Source organism: Centroberyx affinis, unplaced genomic scaffold, assembly GCF_046629955.1.
Source record: "Centroberyx affinis isolate AG114_WGS23_722 - 3 ecotype Tasmania unplaced genomic scaffold, CSIRO-AGI_Caff_v1 ptg002666l_1, whole genome shotgun sequence".
Taxonomy (NCBI): Eukaryota; Metazoa; Chordata; class Actinopteri; order Beryciformes; family Berycidae; genus Centroberyx; species Centroberyx affinis.
In genome coordinates this window covers 74,579-96,131 of record NW_027280852.1, presented here as the reverse complement: position 1 = coordinate 96,131, position 21,553 = coordinate 74,579, and the positions used below count along the sequence as shown (strand labels likewise).

General features: G+C 40.0%; 1 protein-coding gene across 1 annotated transcript in view; it reads right to left on the bottom strand.

The window, feature by feature from the left end:
- LOC139657313 (CUB and sushi domain-containing protein 3-like) overlaps positions 1 to 21,553 on the bottom strand; it is a 117,988-nt gene that overhangs the window by 29,219 nt on the left and 67,216 nt on the right. The window contains exons 36-46 of the mRNA XM_071535104.1: positions 20,333 to 20,521; positions 18,680 to 18,857; positions 15,101 to 15,246; positions 10,647 to 10,727; positions 10,042 to 10,155; positions 9,692 to 9,880; positions 9,309 to 9,455; positions 6,162 to 6,350; positions 5,077 to 5,262; positions 4,407 to 4,601; positions 1,306 to 1,479 (exon numbers count right to left, since the gene is read on the bottom strand). Of these exons, the coding sequence (XP_071391205.1) occupies positions 1,306 to 1,479; positions 4,407 to 4,601; positions 5,077 to 5,262; positions 6,162 to 6,350; positions 9,309 to 9,455; positions 9,692 to 9,880; positions 10,042 to 10,155; positions 10,647 to 10,727; positions 15,101 to 15,246; positions 18,680 to 18,857; positions 20,333 to 20,521 (1,788 nt within the window). The remainder of the gene's footprint in view (positions 1 to 1,305; positions 1,480 to 4,406; positions 4,602 to 5,076; positions 5,263 to 6,161; positions 6,351 to 9,308; positions 9,456 to 9,691; positions 9,881 to 10,041; positions 10,156 to 10,646; positions 10,728 to 15,100; positions 15,247 to 18,679; positions 18,858 to 20,332; positions 20,522 to 21,553) is intronic.

Here is a 21,553-nt window from a genome sequence, read left to right as displayed (position 1 = left end):
TTCAAGGAAAGCTTTCTTTGAGAAATGCCAAGGACTTTAATGGGCCAGTACAAATTGTGCAGAAACAGATTCCTCAGTTCTTTATTTTTACTCTCACTCTTGGTAAGACGGGTAATAATTACTAGTTGAAACATGCCCGCACTCCTCACCCATGACAGATGGATCAAGGAGATGCTGCACTGTATCGAATTATAAAAAACGGTTCTTCTTAAAGGCTTACTAGCAAACTCTGAAAGGAAATCAAGACCTTATATTTTCCAACTATGCTGACACCTTGACTTTCATTTCAGAGTATAACATAGCTGAATCTCACTGCTGTAATGTAAGCCAACTGTAAACTACTATACAAGTCATACTGGTGCGTTGTTGTGTTGTAATACTGGTGTAGGTTTTAGGCTTTTTTGAACCTAATGCATTTTTATATGTTATTGTTTCATGCTTGTTCTTTAATTTGCTAAAGGGATGGGAAATCTGGGGGAATATGATCATGTAGGGGTAAGGGTTGCTATTATACCATATTTTGTATATTACATCATCATTCGTGTCTCTACTAGTCTGAAACAATACATGAAATGTAGAATAGAAATTGTTGAGTTTGTCTTGTCAGATAATGAGGAAAGTTATAAAATGAAATTGCCTGTTTACAGCATATTATTAGGTTTCCCAAAAAAAATCTGACAGAATCATGGCTCATCATCATCATATAGCCCACTTAGTTCAGTCTAGGTTATGTTTCATTGAACTTTTTCTTTATAAATTGCATCTCATATTCTCCTCAGCCTGTGAAGTATTCTGGGAAGTGCCATTTCCAGTGCTGCACCATGGAGAAGTGACGGCAGCGTGTCATAACATCTGTTACCTCTACCAGGCACACTGACAGAAGAAAGCGGCTATTTTTTTTCTGGTTTATCAAAAAAAAAAAAAAAAAAAAGATTCAAAATGAATTTACTGAGTGCGTAGCAGAAGCTTGCTGTTGATAGTTGAAAATATCTTTCAACTCTATCGTTTTTGCTTGTGAGAAGGACGAGGCAAGAGGTATGCAGCTGTGCAGCCAGACAAGAGGTGTTGGGCACCAACTTTGACACCTGTCCTCATTAGATTGCCTTGAAAAATCGCATCTCTCAAACTCCCTCTCTAATGGTGGGTGTTTCAGTGTGTGTGTGTGTGTGTGTGTGTGTGTGTGTGTGTGTGTGTGTGTAAATGTGTACATCAATAAGCCGAAACATTGAATCTCAGTAGACAAGATGACATTCACTTTCTAACAGTATATATTTTAACACATTACTAGTATTAGTATCCTTATACCTAAACATCGCGTTTCAGTTCCACTCCAAAGCCCAGATGACAAGCACTCTCTGACCGCTGTCCCCACCAACATGTAACCAGCATCACAGGTAAAGATGGCCGTGGCTCCAAAGGTGGTCTGAGTACCAATCTTCTTCCCGTTGGGGGGAGCCGTCAAGTCGCCGCAGGAGATTACTGAAACACACAGACAGAAACAATCTAAAAGCAGCCAGTTCTGCACTTATTCACAGCAAGTTCACTGTATCTAGTAGAACTCATACGTCTCAATGAGGAATGCTACCAACTCTGGCAAGCTGTTTTTCAGGCAAATTTGGTGCCAATACAGATTCCCCCCCCCCTCACAACTGCATGGTGAAGAAAAATAACAATGTCATGGAGTTCTTTTTATGAAAAATAAGATACACTCAAAATGTCAAGGTATCCCCTAAAGGAAAAATAACTAGACTACAATTCAAAATGTCAAGGTAACTCTTTAAAGTTAGAGAGGGAATTGGAAAAAGTTTTTGAAAAAAAAAAAAAAAAAAAAAAAGTAAGTAAATAAAAAGCAAAGTTTGTAGAGGAAAAAAAAACATCCCGGTAACTCACTGGCAGTAAGTAAAATAAAATTTAAGTACATAAAAAAAAAGAAATGTAAAGCGTATTATTTTTATCCTCAGATAATAGCACATGTGAAATAATATTGAACATTTAAAAAAAAATCACTTCTTATGTATGGGATCCATTTGAGCCCATTCTTATGGACCTTCCTAAGAGATGCAAGAGCAATATAATATATACAACATGATGTATCTTGAAAAAAAGATACAGCATGTTGCTGACTGTTGCTATGTTGTGAAATAAAGGATACATTAACTGACACAGAACTGAGCTGTTAGCAAATTCAGAGAGCTAGCAGAATCCAGCTCATTGATTTAGAGTGTCACCATCTGGGAGTGCTAACAGCACACACTGCACTCTAGCCAAGGAGTAGGTGCAACAGACACTACAAATGTATACTACAGTGGTGAATGGTATCCATCTTACTGACTTTAGCTTCCATAAAGCTAGCTGCCACTCCATAATGGTGAAAAATTAGTCTTTGTAAGGGTGCAGCTTGCCACATCATTTACATTTACATGCTTGCGAGAGTAGCTACTGGTTTAAACGTGTAACTGACAACAATTTAATGGCACATTTCATCCTTCCCTCCTCACATCTGTTTTCCAAACTGTTCATAAATCCTACTGATAGTCTAAGCACAGTTACATGGACCTTCAGATTGCATTTGCAAACACAAAGGCCTTTTTGCATGATGCTCTCAAGGTAATGCCATAGTAGTCATGCCCCAAACACTCACACTTGCTTGTCCTTAAAGGAATAGTTCACCCTGTGTGCCATTGCAGCACAAAGTCGCTGTGTACCACTTCGTTTCTAAAATAGTCACCAAAAAGCTACTTTTGTTTCAAGGTCCATTTTGTTATTTCTGACTAAAAAATACTTGAATATGTGACTAGTTGTATTTACGACTGTAAAATTCAGACGTATGAGCTGACAAGGAGCACATGAAGGCAGCAAGACTCTTCCACCAGAGACCAGCTACAAGGCGACCAGCGCTCTGTGAGTAGGGAAAATCTAGCAGATAATGAGGTAAACATTGGACTTTTAGACCCACAGTGCGATTGTACTGTGGGTCTAACACTTATTATGCTGTCTGGAGCCATTTTATGGTCATTTCTTGAACCTTTTTAGAAGAAACGGTCTCACCCCGTCTCAAAGCTGAAAAAAAGCTTGCTGTGTGTTATAATGACATACTAACTTCACCACTGTTTCAACTGACATGAGGGTGAGTAGATAATATAGATTTTTGGGTGAACTATTCCTTTAAACTTAAAATGACAGCTTGGAGAGCTTATGAAACATTTACATGTTTTAATTTATGCTAGAGTAATTAAGTGCTATTATCTTCTAATTGGTAAGTAGACATCATAGTGAACACACAATAAGTTCACATGACAAAAGTGGGCATACTAAGCCAAATAAAACCCAAAATTGTTGGTTATCTGTCATGGTCATTAGTTGCCATAGAGACACTGCAGAGTGCGTCATACTTCGAAAGCCACGCCCACCGTGGTGGAAAACAATATCGCTAACAAACCGGCAATAGCTGCGATCAGGAGGAAATCTTTTCAGATATGGACAGCCTGACAAGGTTTTTCCTGTTTTCGAGTAGACAAGTCTGTCAAGTCTGTTATTTCGGCACACTGCCTCCAACAGAGAGGGAAATGTACATTGAAAAAATGAACTTAATTGGCCTCCATCAATGTCCTTTTTCATTACTCCAATAAAGCCGGATAAATTATCCCACACAGTGACCTGAAGTGAAATACTTTGAGATTTACCACTACTTAATTTAATCACCAGGTAAGATAAACTGACCTTGAATAATTTCACTTCATATTTAAAAATTTGAAATGCAGCTATGCTTTTCAGACTATAAGTTTGAGCGACGCTGACATGACACTGTTAAAGTGGATTGTTGCTAAGTTAACTATCTTACGTTAGCTAACAAGTCAGTGAGATTTCTCATTACTTTTGCACCCTGGACTGGCAGTCATTACAGAGACACCCACACATGAACACAACTCATCTGTTTTATAGAGAGGAACTGGCTCAGTAATGTTAGCTTAGTAGCAGCCTAATGTTAGGACAACATGGTAGCTTTTAAACACATTTTAACACACAGCTTACAAGAATATAACTAGATAATTACTGGTAAGTTACTTACCAGTGACAAAATACTGGCCACATTATAAGTGTATTTACTCTCAGGGTCCCAAAGTGTCCCCCTCTTCTACTATGAGCCACTATCAGCGCCTCTCTCCTTACAGCCTGGATCCACATTTTTATTCTTAACGGCTGTTTTGCTCGGGAGCCCAAAAAACTGTAATTTGTGGTTTTTAAGTTTGTTGGCTGTGAAGCCCACCACACAACAGCTTTTAGATGTACATTCAGTCACACAAAGTGAATGGAGAGCGGTGCAGTGATTTCCCCCACGATGGGCGTGGCCTATTTTATGCACTGTCCCTATGGTCATTAAAAAGTCATATGTCACAGTAACTCACTCTGGCAGTGTGGTCTTTCGTTCCTCCAGCTCCATACGCCAGTGGCCAGGCACTGGATGTGGGCGGGGCCTAATCTGTAGTACCCCGGATCACAGGTAAACACAATACGAGTTCTGTATTCGTAGTGGGAACCGTTGACAATCCTCCAACGCCCATGTTCCAGAGAAAATGACCCAATACTGGGACATACTACCACTAGAGAGAGAGAGAGAGAGAGAGAGAGGGGGGGGGGGGGGGGGTATGAGAGGGGGAGAGAGATGGAGAGAGATGAAGCGAGATGGAGAGAGAGAGATAATAGATAGATATTAATTTAAATGATAATGTGCAAACCAAAAACAGATTGTGTGTTGCTTATAGCAACCACTTTGTTTCGCTATTGTTGAGGAACCATCTTGCTTGGAGGAAGACAAACATTTAAGATTTTTTTAATTATTATCAATTGAACAATAAGATATTTATGTAACATTTGTGCTCTTTGTACTGCCATTTTATAAAAGCAATGACCTGCCATGGATCTTTACAGTTATAGTTTTAGTGTATGCTATTTCCTAACAACAACTCTTAGAACTGATATTGGTAAAAATATCAGAATTTGTATTCATACTGAAAATATCCCAATTCTACCCAGCCCTCATTAGTACGTATGTGTATACTTGTGTGTGTTACTAACCCGAACATCGTGGTATCTTATTGTGGTTGCTCCATGTTCCATCAGGCTGACAGACGGCTGAAGTCAGTTCTTTATTGGAGAGTCTGTAACCATCGTTACAAAAATAGGAAACTCTTGTTGCAACGGAGTAGTCAGCTGTTAAAACTCCGCCGTTTACCGGAGCCTTGGGCGCCCCACATGACACAGCTAGGGAAGACAGACACACGCTGGTTAGAAAGACTACAAACACACACACACACACACACACACACACACACACACACATAAACCCTAACACATAGAAGTCATCCATTAACATATCAACTTTTACTTTGGGCATTCTGCAACAAACAGCTGGATGTGGGGATACAGGTTGCTGATTTGAATAGAAAGGAAAATGAATATGCTAAAACCTCAAGCCCCACCCGTGTTTTATTCAAAAATAAATAAAACAAATAGTCAAACCCAAAATTGGGTGTGTTTTGTAAACAAGTTCAGCTGACATCAATAAAAGTATCAAAAATTAAACAGATACAATCGTAAACGTTTGATCTCTAGTTCAATGCAATGAAAAGTAAGATCCATCACATAGGCATCTTAGACTAGAGTCACATGTTTAAGTGCAAGCTAACATGACAGCAGGCCATGTGCTAATGCTAATAAGCTAGACACAAAGCATCAACTTATCTACTTGAGCCACAAGTGTGTTGAAAACCAACAACTGTACATTTGGACGTGTATTGGCAGAATCCATGATAGCCTAGAAAATATGGCATTTGGTGTCAAAATAACTGGTGAACTCAGTTTTAAACGTTTAGACTGCATTCCCTCTAGGTGGTTGAAGTAGTCTGGATTTTGCTCCAGTGTAGACTTACACTGGTTTAGTTCAAGTTAGTGATCATAAAGAACCCAAAAGACGTGTAATTTACACTGCGTGAATACTACATATACAAAATGAAAAAAAAAAAAAGTTTTTCAGTAGTGTTTACCTTTTGGTATTACACACGCACACACACACACACACACACATTCATGAGCATACACAGACAAACAAACACACACACACACATTCATGAGCATACACAGACGAACACACACACACACACCTTGGCAGGCAGGTACAGGTGAGTCCCAGGCATGGTTGCCGAGCGCCGTGCGTCGGCAGGTTCCTGTGGCGTTGCCTAGGAGGCGGTAACCACGGTCACAAGCCCAGCGCACCACACTGTTAACATGGCCGCCACTCTGAGAGGAGATAGAGCCGTGGAGTGGAGAGTCTGGAGTAGAGCAGTACAGCGCTGAAGAGGAAGAGACGAAGAAAGAGGACAAACTTTGAAATGACTTAAACATGGAGTGGTTTTCTATTACTAAAACAGGAGCTAGCAAGTTAACTTTAAGCAGGAAAACCTTCACACACATAACTCATAAATTACATAACTTTTACTGCGGTTGGCAATCAGTGACTATGGCCTGACAGTATATTTGTTTTACTGTAGCTAGGAAACCAGTAAGCCAGATATTTCAGTGCCTCCAAAACAATGTCAAGATTATCATCTGAAACAGATCTAGGGCTATGTCTGCATGCAGGTGCCCATATCAGTCCGCTAACAATGGAACGCTAGTCAAAGTCATGCTAGCAAGGTTGAAGTCTTGCTGTCATTACAACCTGTTTCATGGAATTACGTCACAAAAAGGATTACGTGTGTTACAACTAGAAGCAGGCACTCGTTTGCCATTGAAATAGCGTGGTGGAAAGTCAGGGTGTGGAGGTTAGTGTGTATAAATTTGCCTTCACCTCTTGTAATCTGGATTCAATTTCCATCTCGTGTAGTTTATTTTCACACTTTATTTCCATGGAAAGTTTTTTCCATTTACCACAGCCACAACCTTACCCTAACTTCAACCTATGTTTTAGTTGCCTACACCTAACCCTAATTTTAACCGTAAGCTTGACCAAAATTGTTTTAGTTGCCTAAACTTAGCTAACATTTTCACATGACCAACATGTGAAAATGATTTGTGTCCAATTCATGCTATTGTCACATAATCTTTCAAAGTAGAGGGACATATTATTCACATTATTTGTGTCCTCAACACGTAATCTGAGTTTCAGAGTTTGTGCTCATTTCATGAATTATTCTGTGACTGTTAGTCATTAATGTGAGTCACTATTAACACAAGTTGACAAGTTGCCTTCTGACAATCAGTCAGAATGATGGCATATGTGTCACGTTAGCTGGTTAATCATTTTTATTGGCTGTAAATATTGTGTATCTTACAATGGCAATAAAACACTGCTTGGGCAAGGCTAGATAGAAAGATCAGTGGGTAGAAATATTAATTACCACATTCAGAATGGTGATTATACCTTGCCAATACAACCTAAAAGCTGAGGGTTTCAGCCAGGCATTTTGTATAAAAAACGCTACCAGCCAATCAGGATCAATCCAACAAGCTACTGTTTGAATGCCAAATAAGACAAACAATAAGCTGATTCTCTCAGTAGAGCTTTTTGATTGAACAATCAATGAGTTGGACGTCAGAAGCTACCTCACACACTGCCCACAAACTCATCAACAGAATCAAATTGCTATGTTTAGTTTTATGAAATAATCTTACAGCCAGCAGCATTAATCATTTTGCTTGAGACAATATTGGCAGCAGTGGGCAAAAAAAAGAGGGAATGCCACTGCAAACACTGCTGGTGGTAGAATCAAATCAGCAACATTCTGGCTACCAGTCAAGCATAGTCTCATTTTTCCACAGATTCATTTCTGTGGTATACTGCAGTCTCTCTGCAGTGAGGAGCGGACTTGATGGCAGGTGAAAAAGTAAAAGGCTATTTCTTTCATTGTGGTTTACTTGGGTTGAAAATTCTGAATCAATCCCTATAATATTTTGGACCGTTTGGCAACAATTTCCAATTAAGGCAGTTTCAGTTGGCTCATTTTTAAAGGCTCTGACAATTACCACGAACACACAGCTGATGGCCACAACAAGAGCTGCTAGCACCTGTATGTCAGCAAAGTGGGCAGCTGACAACCCCTCATCAGATCTGATTAATGCAGTGGCAAGACAGATAAATGGAGACTTACCAGCCTCATGAATTTCCCCTCTGGTTTTTGTTTTGATTTCCCATGTTACTGCTGGCTACATTTACAGGTTTCTAACAGGTAGTTATGAAGGCTCAAATGTATTTGAAATTGATGTACAATCAATCAATATTGTGAGCTGTCAGTATCACACATTTTATAGTAATAAATTACTTACATATACAAAAAAGTGGTTATTTAAATTTTTGCCGTGGCAGTGAAAATGTATTAGGGGCAAATGGAACTCAGACCTACTGGCCTGATTGGGCAGATGGAAATAAAAACCTGACATTGAACCCTGCCAGTGGTAGCCCTACAATATATAGTCACCAATCCATGTAGATGTAGACACACCTACCAAAGATTGTTACTGAAAGGGACTGTCCTGAGAAGCTATTCTGATTTTATTTAGTGTATAATTCATCATGGTGAACAGCAGTAGCTTAAAGGTTACACAAGCAGGCTTGTGAACGTAAGGGTACAAGTTCAAATCTCTGGGCAAACTGGGAAAAGCTGAGTAGGCAAAATAAAAAGGTAATACTGCCCTCTCCCCCTTAGCAACTATCAACAAGATGCCGTTGAATAAGGCACTTAACCCCCCATTGCCCCAGTGAAGATGCTCAGTGCCCCACAGTGGAGGGCTGTGGTTGGACTCCCAGGTGTGGATGTGTGAAACTGTTTGAATACAAAGCTGGGCATTGCTCTAAAACAGCATTTGTGCTCATCAAGCCTTCCTTGGATGAATGAAAGTTAAAAACGACCCATAATATAACTAAGTAAACTGTTTTATGAGACAGATAGTGGGAAGACAGTGTGATGCAGATGCAGAGACATAGTGTAAATAGTAAAGGCTGGTGGTGAGCTGAAGTGATTGATAAAAAACTTTGTTTTACACAAAGCTTTCCAGATTTCTTTCTCAATAAATTTCAGCTAATTATTGATTGCATTTTCCACTCTCTCCCCACAAATTTACAAATTGTGTAACTTAGAGGTTGGATAAACAGCTCCTCTAAGCACTCTTTATAGTATAATATATAATAATATAACCTATGATATCCCTCTTTCCTTCTGTCTGTCTCTGTCTCCCTCTCTCCTTATTTCCATGCACTATAACAGTATAAAGTAGTAGTAAAATAAAGTTGGGATACATACTTTGGTACTCACCAACATAGCGGATTTTGAAGCCTTTCTTATTGGTGCCATGGTCTGAAGACCAGCGAACCAGGAACTGGTGACCAGAGGTCGTAAGGTTAAAGGGAGTTGGCAGGTCACCGCTCAGCGTTGCCAAAGTAGGACTGTTGGCTGTAGGACCTGAGAGAGATAAAGGCAAAGTGAAAAGGGGTGAGGGGAGGGGGGGCAAAGGAAGTGAGACAGATAAAGTGAGTGAGAGTGTGAAAGTGAAAATGTTGATTATTTCTGTTTTGGTGCTTTGATTTTTTTTTTTATGACAATAATTGTATGGATGATAAGGTTTCATAGAGTACCTTGGAGAAAGAGAGAGAGGGAGAAAGAGTGTGTGTGTGTGTGTGTGTGTGTATATATTTTACCATCAAATATCTCCAACACGTCAAACTCTCTCTCAGTGTGGAAACTTTCAAAGGTAATGGTAACGTTGTATCCTTTCTCTACTGTAACACTCCAGGAACACATTTGGAGATTAGGGTAGCTCTCTGGCCAACCAGGGCTCAGGATGACACCCGACGAATCATATCGCACATCGTGGGCGGGGCATTGGACTGGGGGGAGAAAATGGAGGGAAGTGGTTAGCTTAAAGTAGTATACAGAATAGTTTTTTTATTTCCAGTGTTTTCAATACCCATTGGCATTACTTGGAATATAAATTAAAAGTACTATCACTTTAGTTTGCTTTTGTATTCACACACACACACACACACACCTTGGCATGTCGGAGGTGGTCCATCCATCTGCAGTCTTTCTCCAAGGCGACAGGTTAGAATCTCACTGCCAACCAATGAGAATCCAGGATGGCACCGGTACCTGATGATGTCACCTGGAGGGGCAGAGTCGGGGTTAGAGAGCTTGCGGTGCTTGTCAAAAACCGTTCACTTCAGTTAGTGAGTTTATGATTTACCACAGTATTCAATTGTTTGGTAGTGATTAAATTTCATTTTTAAAAGCTTTAACTGGTAACTCCTATATCTATCACATTACCTACACTGAGTGGACATGATTACATCAACGTTACAAAGGAAAAATTAAACCACTAAAGGGAGCAAAATGCTGAGATTTCCCAAATTTGGTCAAGTATGCCCAACGTCAGAATATTGAAGTGTTTTAATAGCTTATCAAGTCAAGATTGAGGAGTATGTCTTTCATGGATTTTATGATGGCTATGGCTTGGCCAAATAAACACACTTTAGGTCAACTGGAAAAAAAAGGGGGTTTCGTGGGCAGTCAACATGTACAATTTCATCAGTCTCCAGTTTTCATCCTCCATCAGTGTCGTAGGCATAGAGGCAGACGGACAAACAGACAACTCACCTATCTCCAGCTCTCCGTCCTCCAACAGCATGTCAGCACTGGCCACTTCTGGAGGAGGCTGGCACACTCTCAACTGGTAGGCTAGGAGGAGAGGAGAGGGAGGAGAGAGCAGGATACATAAGAACACATGTTCTGAGGATATGAATGTGTGTGCAGAGAGTGCGGTTGGTAAACCTAACCTGGGTAAATAAAGATGGAAATAAATGAAAGACTGTGCGGGGCTCTGAAACCGAGAGGCTATACAAATTAACAATATGTCAGTGTTTCAGAGGAACTGGCAAACAACCAATGATTCTATATATTTGAATAAATAAATGGACAATATGTTAGTGCCTCAAAGGAACTAGCAAACAACCAATGATTTCTTTACTGTGAAATTGTTAAATCTAACTTGCTGGGCTACCCGCATTAATGTCTAAGCTACCATTTGTCCACGCCTGTAATGACAGCCCCAGGAGCTGCAATGAGAAAGCTTTAGTGAGCCAAATAGTTATATAACCTGTTTTGTATTTATTTCTTTTAATCTTTGTAGTTGCTGTTTAACTTCACTTTTTAAGTTCAGATGTTCAGGTCAGCATAGCGTGGAATCAAAAAGAGACCGACTTCACAGATACAGCTCTGCCTTGAATCATAAAAAGGAACTGACTTCACAGCTACTGGGCTGAAGGCTGTAATCAATATTACTGCATGACCATAGATCACTCACTAACAGAGAGGGGGAGTGTGTGTGTGTGTGTGTGGGGGGGGGGAGAGAGAGAGAGAGAGAGAGAGAGACACAGAGAGACACAGAGAGACAGAGAGAAAGACAAAATACAGACAGGCAGATAGAGAGGGGAGGACTGAGGGAGAGAGAGGGCTGAAGGCTATAAGTCAGGATTAAATTGACTATGAAAATGAGACCTGCCAATAATATCTGCTGCTCTCATGCATATCAAAGCCCTGTGGTCTGTGTGTGTGTGCGCGCATGTGTATATGTGTGTGTGTGTGTGTGTGTGTGTGTGTGAGAGAGAGAATGTGTGTGTACGCCTGTGTCTGTCTGTTTGCGTGGATGTGCCAGTGTCTGTGCCTGTGTGTGTGTGTGTGTGAAGAGGATCAGCGTGAGCAGTCATTGATCTCTCTAAGCTCCACAACCTTTTTTTTTTTTTTTACGCTAATTCCACATTCACGTCACATCAGCTTTCTGAGTCTCATGTCCATGACAACATTATCCAACATTGTACGTTACCCATCTGCAACTGTAAGAAGTTGTACTGGCATCCAAAAACTGGACCAGGTGCTACATAGATAGGAGGACAATGAGATAGATAAACACACCCAAACAGTGGATTGCTGCATCATTTGGGGGTTTATTCAGCAGTGTTTCAAGCCAAAACTGCACTTAAGCAGCCATCTTAGATGCAAACTGACATTTAGAATTTTAGTTACAGCTGGCTGTCTAAATGACGAATGCAAACAATACTAGAAACAAATTTTCACATACTGAAATGTCCCACATTGTGTGTCTGTTGAAGAAAAACAACTAAAATGACCATTCAAGAATGCATATTCTTGACACATGACTATACATGAATGTAGATTTAAATGGTTATGCCCATTCTACTTGTTCTAGAGTGTGACTGAGGAACCATATAGCTAGGAATTAATATCAAACTCGCTCTGTGGGTCCGAGCTCATCCCATGTAATCTTGATGCTGTGGGTTTGAATTAGGCTTTCTACCTGTTGCACCCTCTTTCTCACTCTCGCCATCTTTCTTGTTACTCTGTATATTGTCTAATAAAGCAGAAATGTCAAAATAATGTTAACAACCGTTGCTGTACATGTCATCCTCTCTCCCTCTCATCCATCTTCCCTGTCACTCTCCGCTGTATATTCTCCAATAAAGCAGAGATTGAAAATAATCTTGAAAACATCAGATGGTTCTGTCCCTGTGTGAGTGTGACAGCTGACAGTTAAAACCTGCCAACAAAAATGCATTAACAACGCGTCATCTGTCTGAGAAGGGAAAGGCTGCTCTCTCAAAAAACAACTTGACGTGTTTTCACTAAACAGAATTGAACAGAAACTCTCTGGAAGAAACGAGCGAGAGGAGCTTCATGGGAGAGAAGGAGGAGTGTGAGTGTGTGAGAGAGAGAGAGAAAGAGAGAGAGAGAGAGAGAGAGAGAGAGAGAGAGAGAGAGAGAGAGAGAGAGAGAGAGAGAGAGAGAGAGGTAAGGGGTGTAGAGGGTGTAGAGAATGGTACTCATGAAAGAAGCGATTCCATTGGATAAAAACTTTGCTCAAAAAGTCAACTTTCGGGGGACTCAGCAATTCTGATGTGGAAGAGTAATATAAGTAATACAAGTAATAAGTAATAAGTGTTTCATATACACTTCCAACATTCATAATCAAGGGACAATAAATTATGTGTTATGCGCACTCATAATAAAAGACAGTAAAGGTTGGATACTACCCTGACACTCAAAATTATGTGGGCTTGGTATAATTGCAAGTGTACAGGCTTTTCCAAAAATGTAAAAGTGAACGCATATGGTTCTTCATCTAATAGCTTCATAACATAAGAAACCACACATGCATTTTTAAGCCATTATAAAAAATAATTGGGTTCCTGGGGTAATGGACCTACCTCAGCACATAAAGGATCATGTAATCCTTCAAAGTAAAAATATATATATATATGGAAAAACACCATAATTGGAGCTAAAAGGTTTTCACGTGACAGTAGAGGGATACAGAAAAAGGAAGACAAAGAGAGCAAATTGTCTGAAGATTGACGTCTGCAGGCGATGGGCAAAACGAGATGGAAGACTATGCAGGGGGTTTTCATCTTAAACAGTGATTGAAAACAAAGAGAAATCCAAGAGCAGTGAGGGACCACAGCTAGAGATTGAAATGAAATGAAAAATTGAAATGCATGGACAGCTTTGGCACGGAGAGGGAGCAGCTAAGGGCCAGCAAAAATACAAACTCCACAACCGTGTGTGTGTGTGTGTGTGTGTGTGTGTGTGTGTGTGTGTGTGTGTGTGTGTGTGTGTGTGTGTGTGTGCGTGTTTTGGAGGACAACAACATAAAGAGACTTCTACAGACAGGTTAATTAATTAATTAATTGTTTTTGTTGCATGAATTCACACGGTCCGTTATATGATGAGCCAGTTCCATGACCCCACTGCCTATGAACCCCATTACATTATACATTTTTTTAACAAAGGTTGATTTTCTTAAGATCATGATGTTTGTTGAGGTTGATTATTTTTTTTCTCTCCTGAAAATCTGACTTTTTGAGATAAAAGGTTATTTTTTTTCTTTTCTTTTAATCTAACATCATTTTTGGAGAACAAAGGAATTATAACTGGAGATGAACACTGATGACTAGGAGAAGATTGGCGCCCGCAGACAGACAAGTTAAGGTGAAGGACTGGCTAATGAACCAAGCAGCTTTGATGGAAAAGCCAAAATTCACAAGAGGAATGTTGGCCGCTCCTTTGACCTGGGTTTTTCTCCACCATTTTAAAGAAATAGACCAGCTTGTTGATGAATAAACTCAATCACATTTTTGCAACAAGGTCAGTAGCATACAGCATTTATAATCTGCCTCTCTCTCTCTCTGACACTGGCTACTAGCCTTCAGTATTTAGTCTAAGGAAGTACATTATTTTATTATCCCTAACTTACTTGTACAAGAAACCGGCTGGTCTACTGGACTTCAACCTAAATACATGAAGCCTGAGGAACTGGACTTGAATGCCATCCCTCAGTGTGCTGAAGTATTCTGAGGCTCAACCCAACACCCTCGGACCCAACTGATATATAATATATATATGTAAACCTGATATTGGTTAACATGGAAGCAGGAAGAGCATTTCGGAGAAGAAAATTCCATTCAAAACCCCTGACTACATCCTGAAGATGAAGGCTGAGTGATATATGCTATGAAATTTTGACCAAATCTTTGCCCCTGAGGCAATTTAGCCCACAAGCAAGACACTAACTAGATGAGGATGACGTTGAGTACAGTTTCTATACTGCTGCAAATACCAGTACTACTAAACTATCACGACTACCACAGCAACTAAAACATTATTACAGCAGTAAAATGCAAAAAGTCAGTGAGAGTCAAAAGTCAGAGAGTCAAAAGTTCCAGTGGAAGAACAAACTTCATGAGTCAGAATGAGTCAAAGTGGGTGAGTCAGAGCGTAAATAGATGAGCATGATGTTGTAGGCAGAGTCCAACAGTGTGTTCACACCAAAGAGATCGATACCATCACAACAGCTGCAACTAATGATAATAATATAGCTTTACCATAGCAACTCAGGACAAAGACATCAACTTAAGAGAAATCAGTTAATGAGGATTATGTGAGCGACTGAGCAGACAAAATCAAACAACCTACTCCCACTTAAATGATCGATACTGCCGCTAGTTGTACGACAGCTGACAACAATATTATAGTCTTACCATGGTAACTCAGGACGAAGAAGCCCGCTCCAGAGAAGTCAGAGTGGAATTTGATGAGGATGATGTTGGAGGTGGAGTAGACAGACTCCAACGCTGTGTTCCCACTAAACTGACCGATCTGAGGTGACGACTGGTCTGGGCCATCCCTATGGAGAGACAAAGAGAGGGAAACACACACACACACACACACACACACACACACACACAGACAGATAATTTGTGTTAGAAAGGGGCAACTCAACCTATTACCTGCACCTGTAATAGAATGAGCATAAAGAGCCACGACTGAATGGGTTTGATCTTCCTATTATGGAACAATAAGAAGGAAAAGTCACCCTAAAATATATTTTGCATAACTTATTGCTATGATCTCAGTTAAATGAATACTTGTGATCATGGGATGGTTCATCCAAGGCAAGAAACAAAGAGACAAGAGACTCAATGATGTTATCATGAGACAAATCCTGGAGCTGCTCCACTGACCATGAAGGCAGGTGGACTTTGTGGACACAGTGCCAGCACCCAGAGTGATTTTACATGGATATGTGCCCATTTTCCTCCTGAAAACAGTCAGCACTAAAATGACACAAAGCTCATTTGAATATAAAACCCTTGCAAAGTCAGATCCCAATTCACTGCCAATGGAGCAGCTTTAGGTTTTGTCTCTCGATAACATCACAGTTCAAAGCCTTGGCTCTCTTATTCTTCCTTTCGGAAAGAGGTGTTCATGTTCATAAATATTGATTGAATTGTCTAAGATCATAAGAATGATAAATGCCAGTAATATCCGTATGGCATTCATGAAAAGTTACACAATTATCACCGAAAACAGGACATGAATTTATCTGTCACCTGCCGGGTTATTCCCGGTGTTTTTGTCATGAGCACATCTCACCTTTAATGACAGCCCCACCAGCTGTCAGATTAATATTAACCAATAGCGCGGCCATTATCAGTAATTACAAAGTATCATCATGAAGTTAAATTAAATGATTATTTCCCGCTGTTCAGTGTGCCAGGATGAGGCCAATTATACCACAGTTGACTGTCAGTTATGTAAGGAGTAATCCTCTTCTCTGCTTCACGTTCACCTCAAGAAGAGTAATTAGAGTTGCTTTCCACCGCTGGTTAATTCTGGTGCCACTCATACTAGCATCCCTAACAGGAGAACCAGTCGTCTAAAGTGGTATCACCATTCACCTACATGAAATTCTGGCTTCATTACTTCCATATACAGAAGAACAGCAGCATATAGATCACAGATTTTAGCGTGTTAGGTAGCATTATGTAAGGTAACATCCGTGACACATAAGATCAGCTATTCTTTCAATAAAATTGTATCATTTCCTGTTATTAAGCCTCCCAGTATGAGACCAATTAGCAGACTAACTGACTGTCAGATTGGCTGGGACTGGACTAAGGAGACTGCTGTGAAAATCACACCTTTACTACAGACACTGTGCTCTCTACAGGGAGCCAGCTTTGTCTGTGACTGTGTGGCTGTGAGAGTGTATGTGTGTGTGTGTGTGTGTGTGTGTGTGTGTGTGTCCGCCCGTTTGCTGCCTCTGCCTTTTCATACGAGTTCAGCAGTTTGTCCACTTTTCCTAATGACAGCAGGGTCAGGTACATGCTGTGTGACCAGTTCACTGAATTCCGTGAATGTAGTGCAGGTGGGCGGCTGAAAAGTGTTCCTAGTGTCTGGTGTGTGCAAGCACAAGAAAAAGTTATGACAGTGTCACATAATACTCTTTCACATAGAGCGAGCCAGCCAATCACAACAGACTCTGGGGTGGTATATTTCAGTTTGCGGCTAACCCACAGCAAGCATCTCTTTGGAGTTTGGAGTAAAGTTTGAAAACCAGCGAAGTGAATTTTTGGTTTTCAAAAATGTCAGAAAAACTCAGAGACAAAGGAGCTACTAGCCATCTGAGCAGAAGACAAGATTAATATCCACATTAATAAAAACAGGAGAACCTCGGCCTTAATGGATAGTAGCTGATAGTGTGAATAGGGGAAACCACTAGGCTGCCCGAAAAGTTAATATGGCAATCTTACAGATTCTATGTGTGAAAGGGACTATAGACAGACAGTTTGGAAATTGTGATTTTTAGCGGCAGCCATATTAGCTATACAATCCTGCTCTATGGCATTTGCTAGATAACTAGTGACTCTGTAGATACATATGGGCCATCTGGGTACTTGCGTGGTACAGTTATCTCGCAAGCAATGTTGCCAGTCTCTCTCAATGCATTACAAAGTTTTTGAGTTTGTTGACAGTCTAATCTGGAATGTCGACATGGCTAACATCATGACAGACTAAAAACACAAAATAACATTTAGATTTTGTTCCCCGATGATCTAAAAATACATGTCTGGCATGGAAATGTTTCAGTTCTTACCCTTCTGGTGTGCTTTTCCCGCTTAGCCTTGCTTCTACACGTCTGTATGCCAGTTGATGTTTTTAAAGTGCTGCCATCTTACTCATCTTACACATTGAGTATTTATAGGAAACGCACTTTAGCTCTGGAGAAGGGACAGCGACATGCTGCCCATAGAAACAGACTGAGCAGTTTATCTATTTATGGGACACCTTTTACCTGCAGATAACTACGTAACTTAGTATCTAAGCACCCTTTAAACACCTGCATTGACAAAATGTCTGCTGTCGCCAATGGCTGCTTTCCTCAAGAAGAATAATGAAGTGAGAACGAAGTCAGCACTAGGCAGGTAGAGGGAGCAAGATATATAACATATAAGACTGAACGAGAGAGTGAGAGAAAGAGAAACAGACGGAGGAAGAGAGAGAAATGTGGGTAAGACAAAATGACAAGAAGGAAAAAACAGTATGTCAGAGTAACCATATTAAAGGAGAGATGTCTGTAGTCATGGTAACTCTTGCAGGAATTCAGCCAATTAGTGGTCAGCTCTGAGAAAATGTTAAAGAGCATGACATCTTGTGTGAGAGAGAAAGTGTGTGTATGTGTGTAGCATGGAGTATACCTTCAAGACTATGAATAGAATCGAAGCCATACTCGAGGCAAGTAATTGACTTGAAATACAACAGAAATGTATAAAGTGCATCAGCTACCATGGATTTAGCCCCATCATTCATGTGTAAGCTAAGCAAAATCTCTCAAAAAATATTAAGAAAAAAGTAGAGAAAAAAACTGACTGATTTTCAGATTTAATGTGAAAATATTGATTCATAACTGATATACTGTATTGCTTTGGCAACATTGGTTTCTTTCCTGTAACGCCAATAAAGCATATTTAAATTAGAATTTGATTTCCTGAGAAATCTGCACAGATTAACGCTGGATGAAGAAGGAGACAAAGAAGAAGAAGAAGAAGAAGAAGAAAAAGAAGAAGAAGAAGGAGAAGAAGTAGAAGAAGAAGAATAAGAAGAAGAAGAAGAAAAAGACGAAAGAAGGAAGAAGGAAGAAGTATGAAGCATGAAGAAGCAGTTAGATGACAGAGATTGGTAGAGAAGAAGAAGAGGAATAAGCAACACAAATATGAGGATGAACAGGAGTGTTGGTTCACAAGCAGAGTGAGAACGGTAACAAGAATAATACCTACCAGACGGTAATGTAGTCATATATGGGCTCAGTGCTCAGTACAGTAAAGTTGATGTAAATCCCATGGCCAGGAGGAACTCTCACACTCCAGACACAGTCCTGGAAGTTAGGGTATTCCTCTGGGTGACCAGGGGAGTAGATGGTTCCATTTAACGATGTGATGTTCCCACCGCAGAGAGCTGTAAGATAGAATATTAACAGTATTACCCCTTAATAAATTGCCATTAAGTTAATATCACAGTTATGAAGCTTGAGTAATCGTCTGGGTGACCAGGACGGTACGCATTTCCATATTTCCACCCACTGACGTGATGACCACTGCAGAGCGCTATGACATAATATTATTACCAATAATACCCTTAATAAATTGTCATTACATTTTTATTACAGTTCTGAGGCTTAGGTATTCCTCGGGAGAGTGGTTGTTTCAAGTCATGGATGTGATGTTACCACTGCTGAGAGCTATAAGACAGAATATTAACAGTATTATTCTAAATCAAGGCTCATTATATAAGAGTTAGAGCTCTGAAGCCTACACATCAAACAGGATGACAAGGGCAGTAGATGTTCCCATTCAATGACTCATTGTACATCACCTCCAAATAATGCTAGAAAATAAATATGAACAGCAATTAGATTAATGAGCAGTTATTAAACAGCACAACAGCACAGTCGGAGAAGTTAGACTAATTCTTAGGTTAGAGGGGGAATATGTTCCGTGCAATTATATTATTTTACCGCCACAATTAGCTGGAAATACAGAATAACAACATGCCTGCCACCTCTCTCATTTCCCCCAGATTTATTTTACCCCTTTCTCCCTCGTAATGTAATTTCTCCCATTAATTTCATATATTTTAGAGCAATTCTCATTTGTATGTTATTAGTCTTGTATGAGTTTTTTGTGCTGGTGTGTCACGCATACTCTGCATTTTGGGTTCCTTCCACGTTCCTACAGGTAAAAAACTGTGCTCATTTTCAGAAGGCAGGTTGGTGGGTACGCATAATGATAATGCACCCATTAAACAGATATAACATAAAAACAGTCCTCAAACTTAGTGTTCTACTGGACAGCCAGGAGTAAGATTAATGATGCTCCATTTAATGATGTAATGTTACCTCTACAGAGAGCCAGAGAACAATAAGAAACAACATTACCAATATTCATAATAGCAGTGATATCATCACTAAAATGCTATTAAAAAGCATTCAGAAGTGAGGATGTTCTTCGGGACGGCCAGGGAGATCGATGGCTTCCCAACAACTCCTGTTGGGCACAGAGCAACAGTCCAGAGGCTGTGCAGCAAAGTACAAAGTGCATGGGACTTCTACCATGGCTAAACCTGTAGTAGAGAAGTATATACTTTCATTTCCTTCAGACTCCAGTATAAGATGGTCCCATTTGCTGCAGAATCCATGTAAATGCAAATGATGCCTGTCTGAGGAAGTGAGATATTCAATTTCAAGCACTAACACTAGCAGCAATAAAACTACTAACACTAGATGTATTACCTTCACAGTGTGGTACTGGGCGATTTCAGTTCTAGCTCTCAACATGTACGACTTCTCGGATCAAGAGAACATCCGAGCTGACATTCGAACAACACTGTCATTCTGACATAGTAATACTTAGTGATAACCACAGCTGTATTACCTTCACATCGTGGTAATGGGTGGTTCCAGTTCCTGCTGATTCCATGTAAACATGTCAGTGAAGCCTCTCCAATCAGAGAATAGCCAGGCAGACATTCAAACGACACCGTCATTCCAACGCTGAAATCTGTGCCGATCACAATGCCGTTCCGAAATGGCCGAGGGTCTGGACAACTCTGGAGCTGGTAGGCTGGACAGATAATAACCCATCAAAATGTCAGTTAAGGAGGATAGTTAATGACAACACAGGACCAGTCAGTAAATGTCCAAGAACTGCAGCAGTAGGTAAATGATACGTGCAATTGTCTTGTGAGGGTGCACTGCAATCATACTGAACAGAACAAAGTCAGTCATAGAGCCAATAAATACAACCATTGAGGCATTGAACAACCAATAAAAACAGCCAGTAATTGAACAACAAATCAAAATGGCAGTACAGACATGGGAACAATTTTACAATCAAAATGAGCAACAACACATGGAAATGGCAAACCAAAAAAAATCAGCCATAGGAATCACCACTAAGTCAAGGAATACAGGCATGCAAGTTAGTCAAGGTGCAACCAATGACAAGAGAAGTAGACAAAACTCTAAATCTAATGTGAAAATGAATAGGGGTGTATGATGATTGCTTTAACTTTAACTACGTCCAACGCTAATATTGACTATTTTAGATTTTGGGGGTTTCTCTGTTATGCGTTTCGTTATTTGTTGTGGTGTCTTCTGAAAAAAAAAAGGAATGTAGTACCTTCTGAGTTCATCTGATATACTCTCAAATTAAATCTGATAGTCTGCCATTCAACCTAAAAGTCACTGTGACTTTTCACATTCAAAGCTACAAGAGTATGCTGCCAAAACTCACTGTACAAATACTTAACAAAGTCATGGCATGCAGGCTGCATTGGTCTGTAACGTGTACTGACTGTAGTAATTGGTAGTAGCAATAATAGTAGTGGAAATAATAATAATAGCGATAACACTGTAGTCAGGTTATTTCTGAGTTTAAAATGGGTTGTTGGTGGTGCCCCTGCTGTGAGGTGACAGATGACATTCATAGGCTAATTTGCATATGAGTGGGATCAGGCGTACCAATTTCAGGGTATCTTCAAGTTTTGCCAAGGTAAAGCTAAGACTTCTCAAGACATTTTTAAGGCCAGTTAGAATGAAATATAACACCAATTTCATCACTGAAATCAGCATGAAAATGAAGACCTGTAGCCAC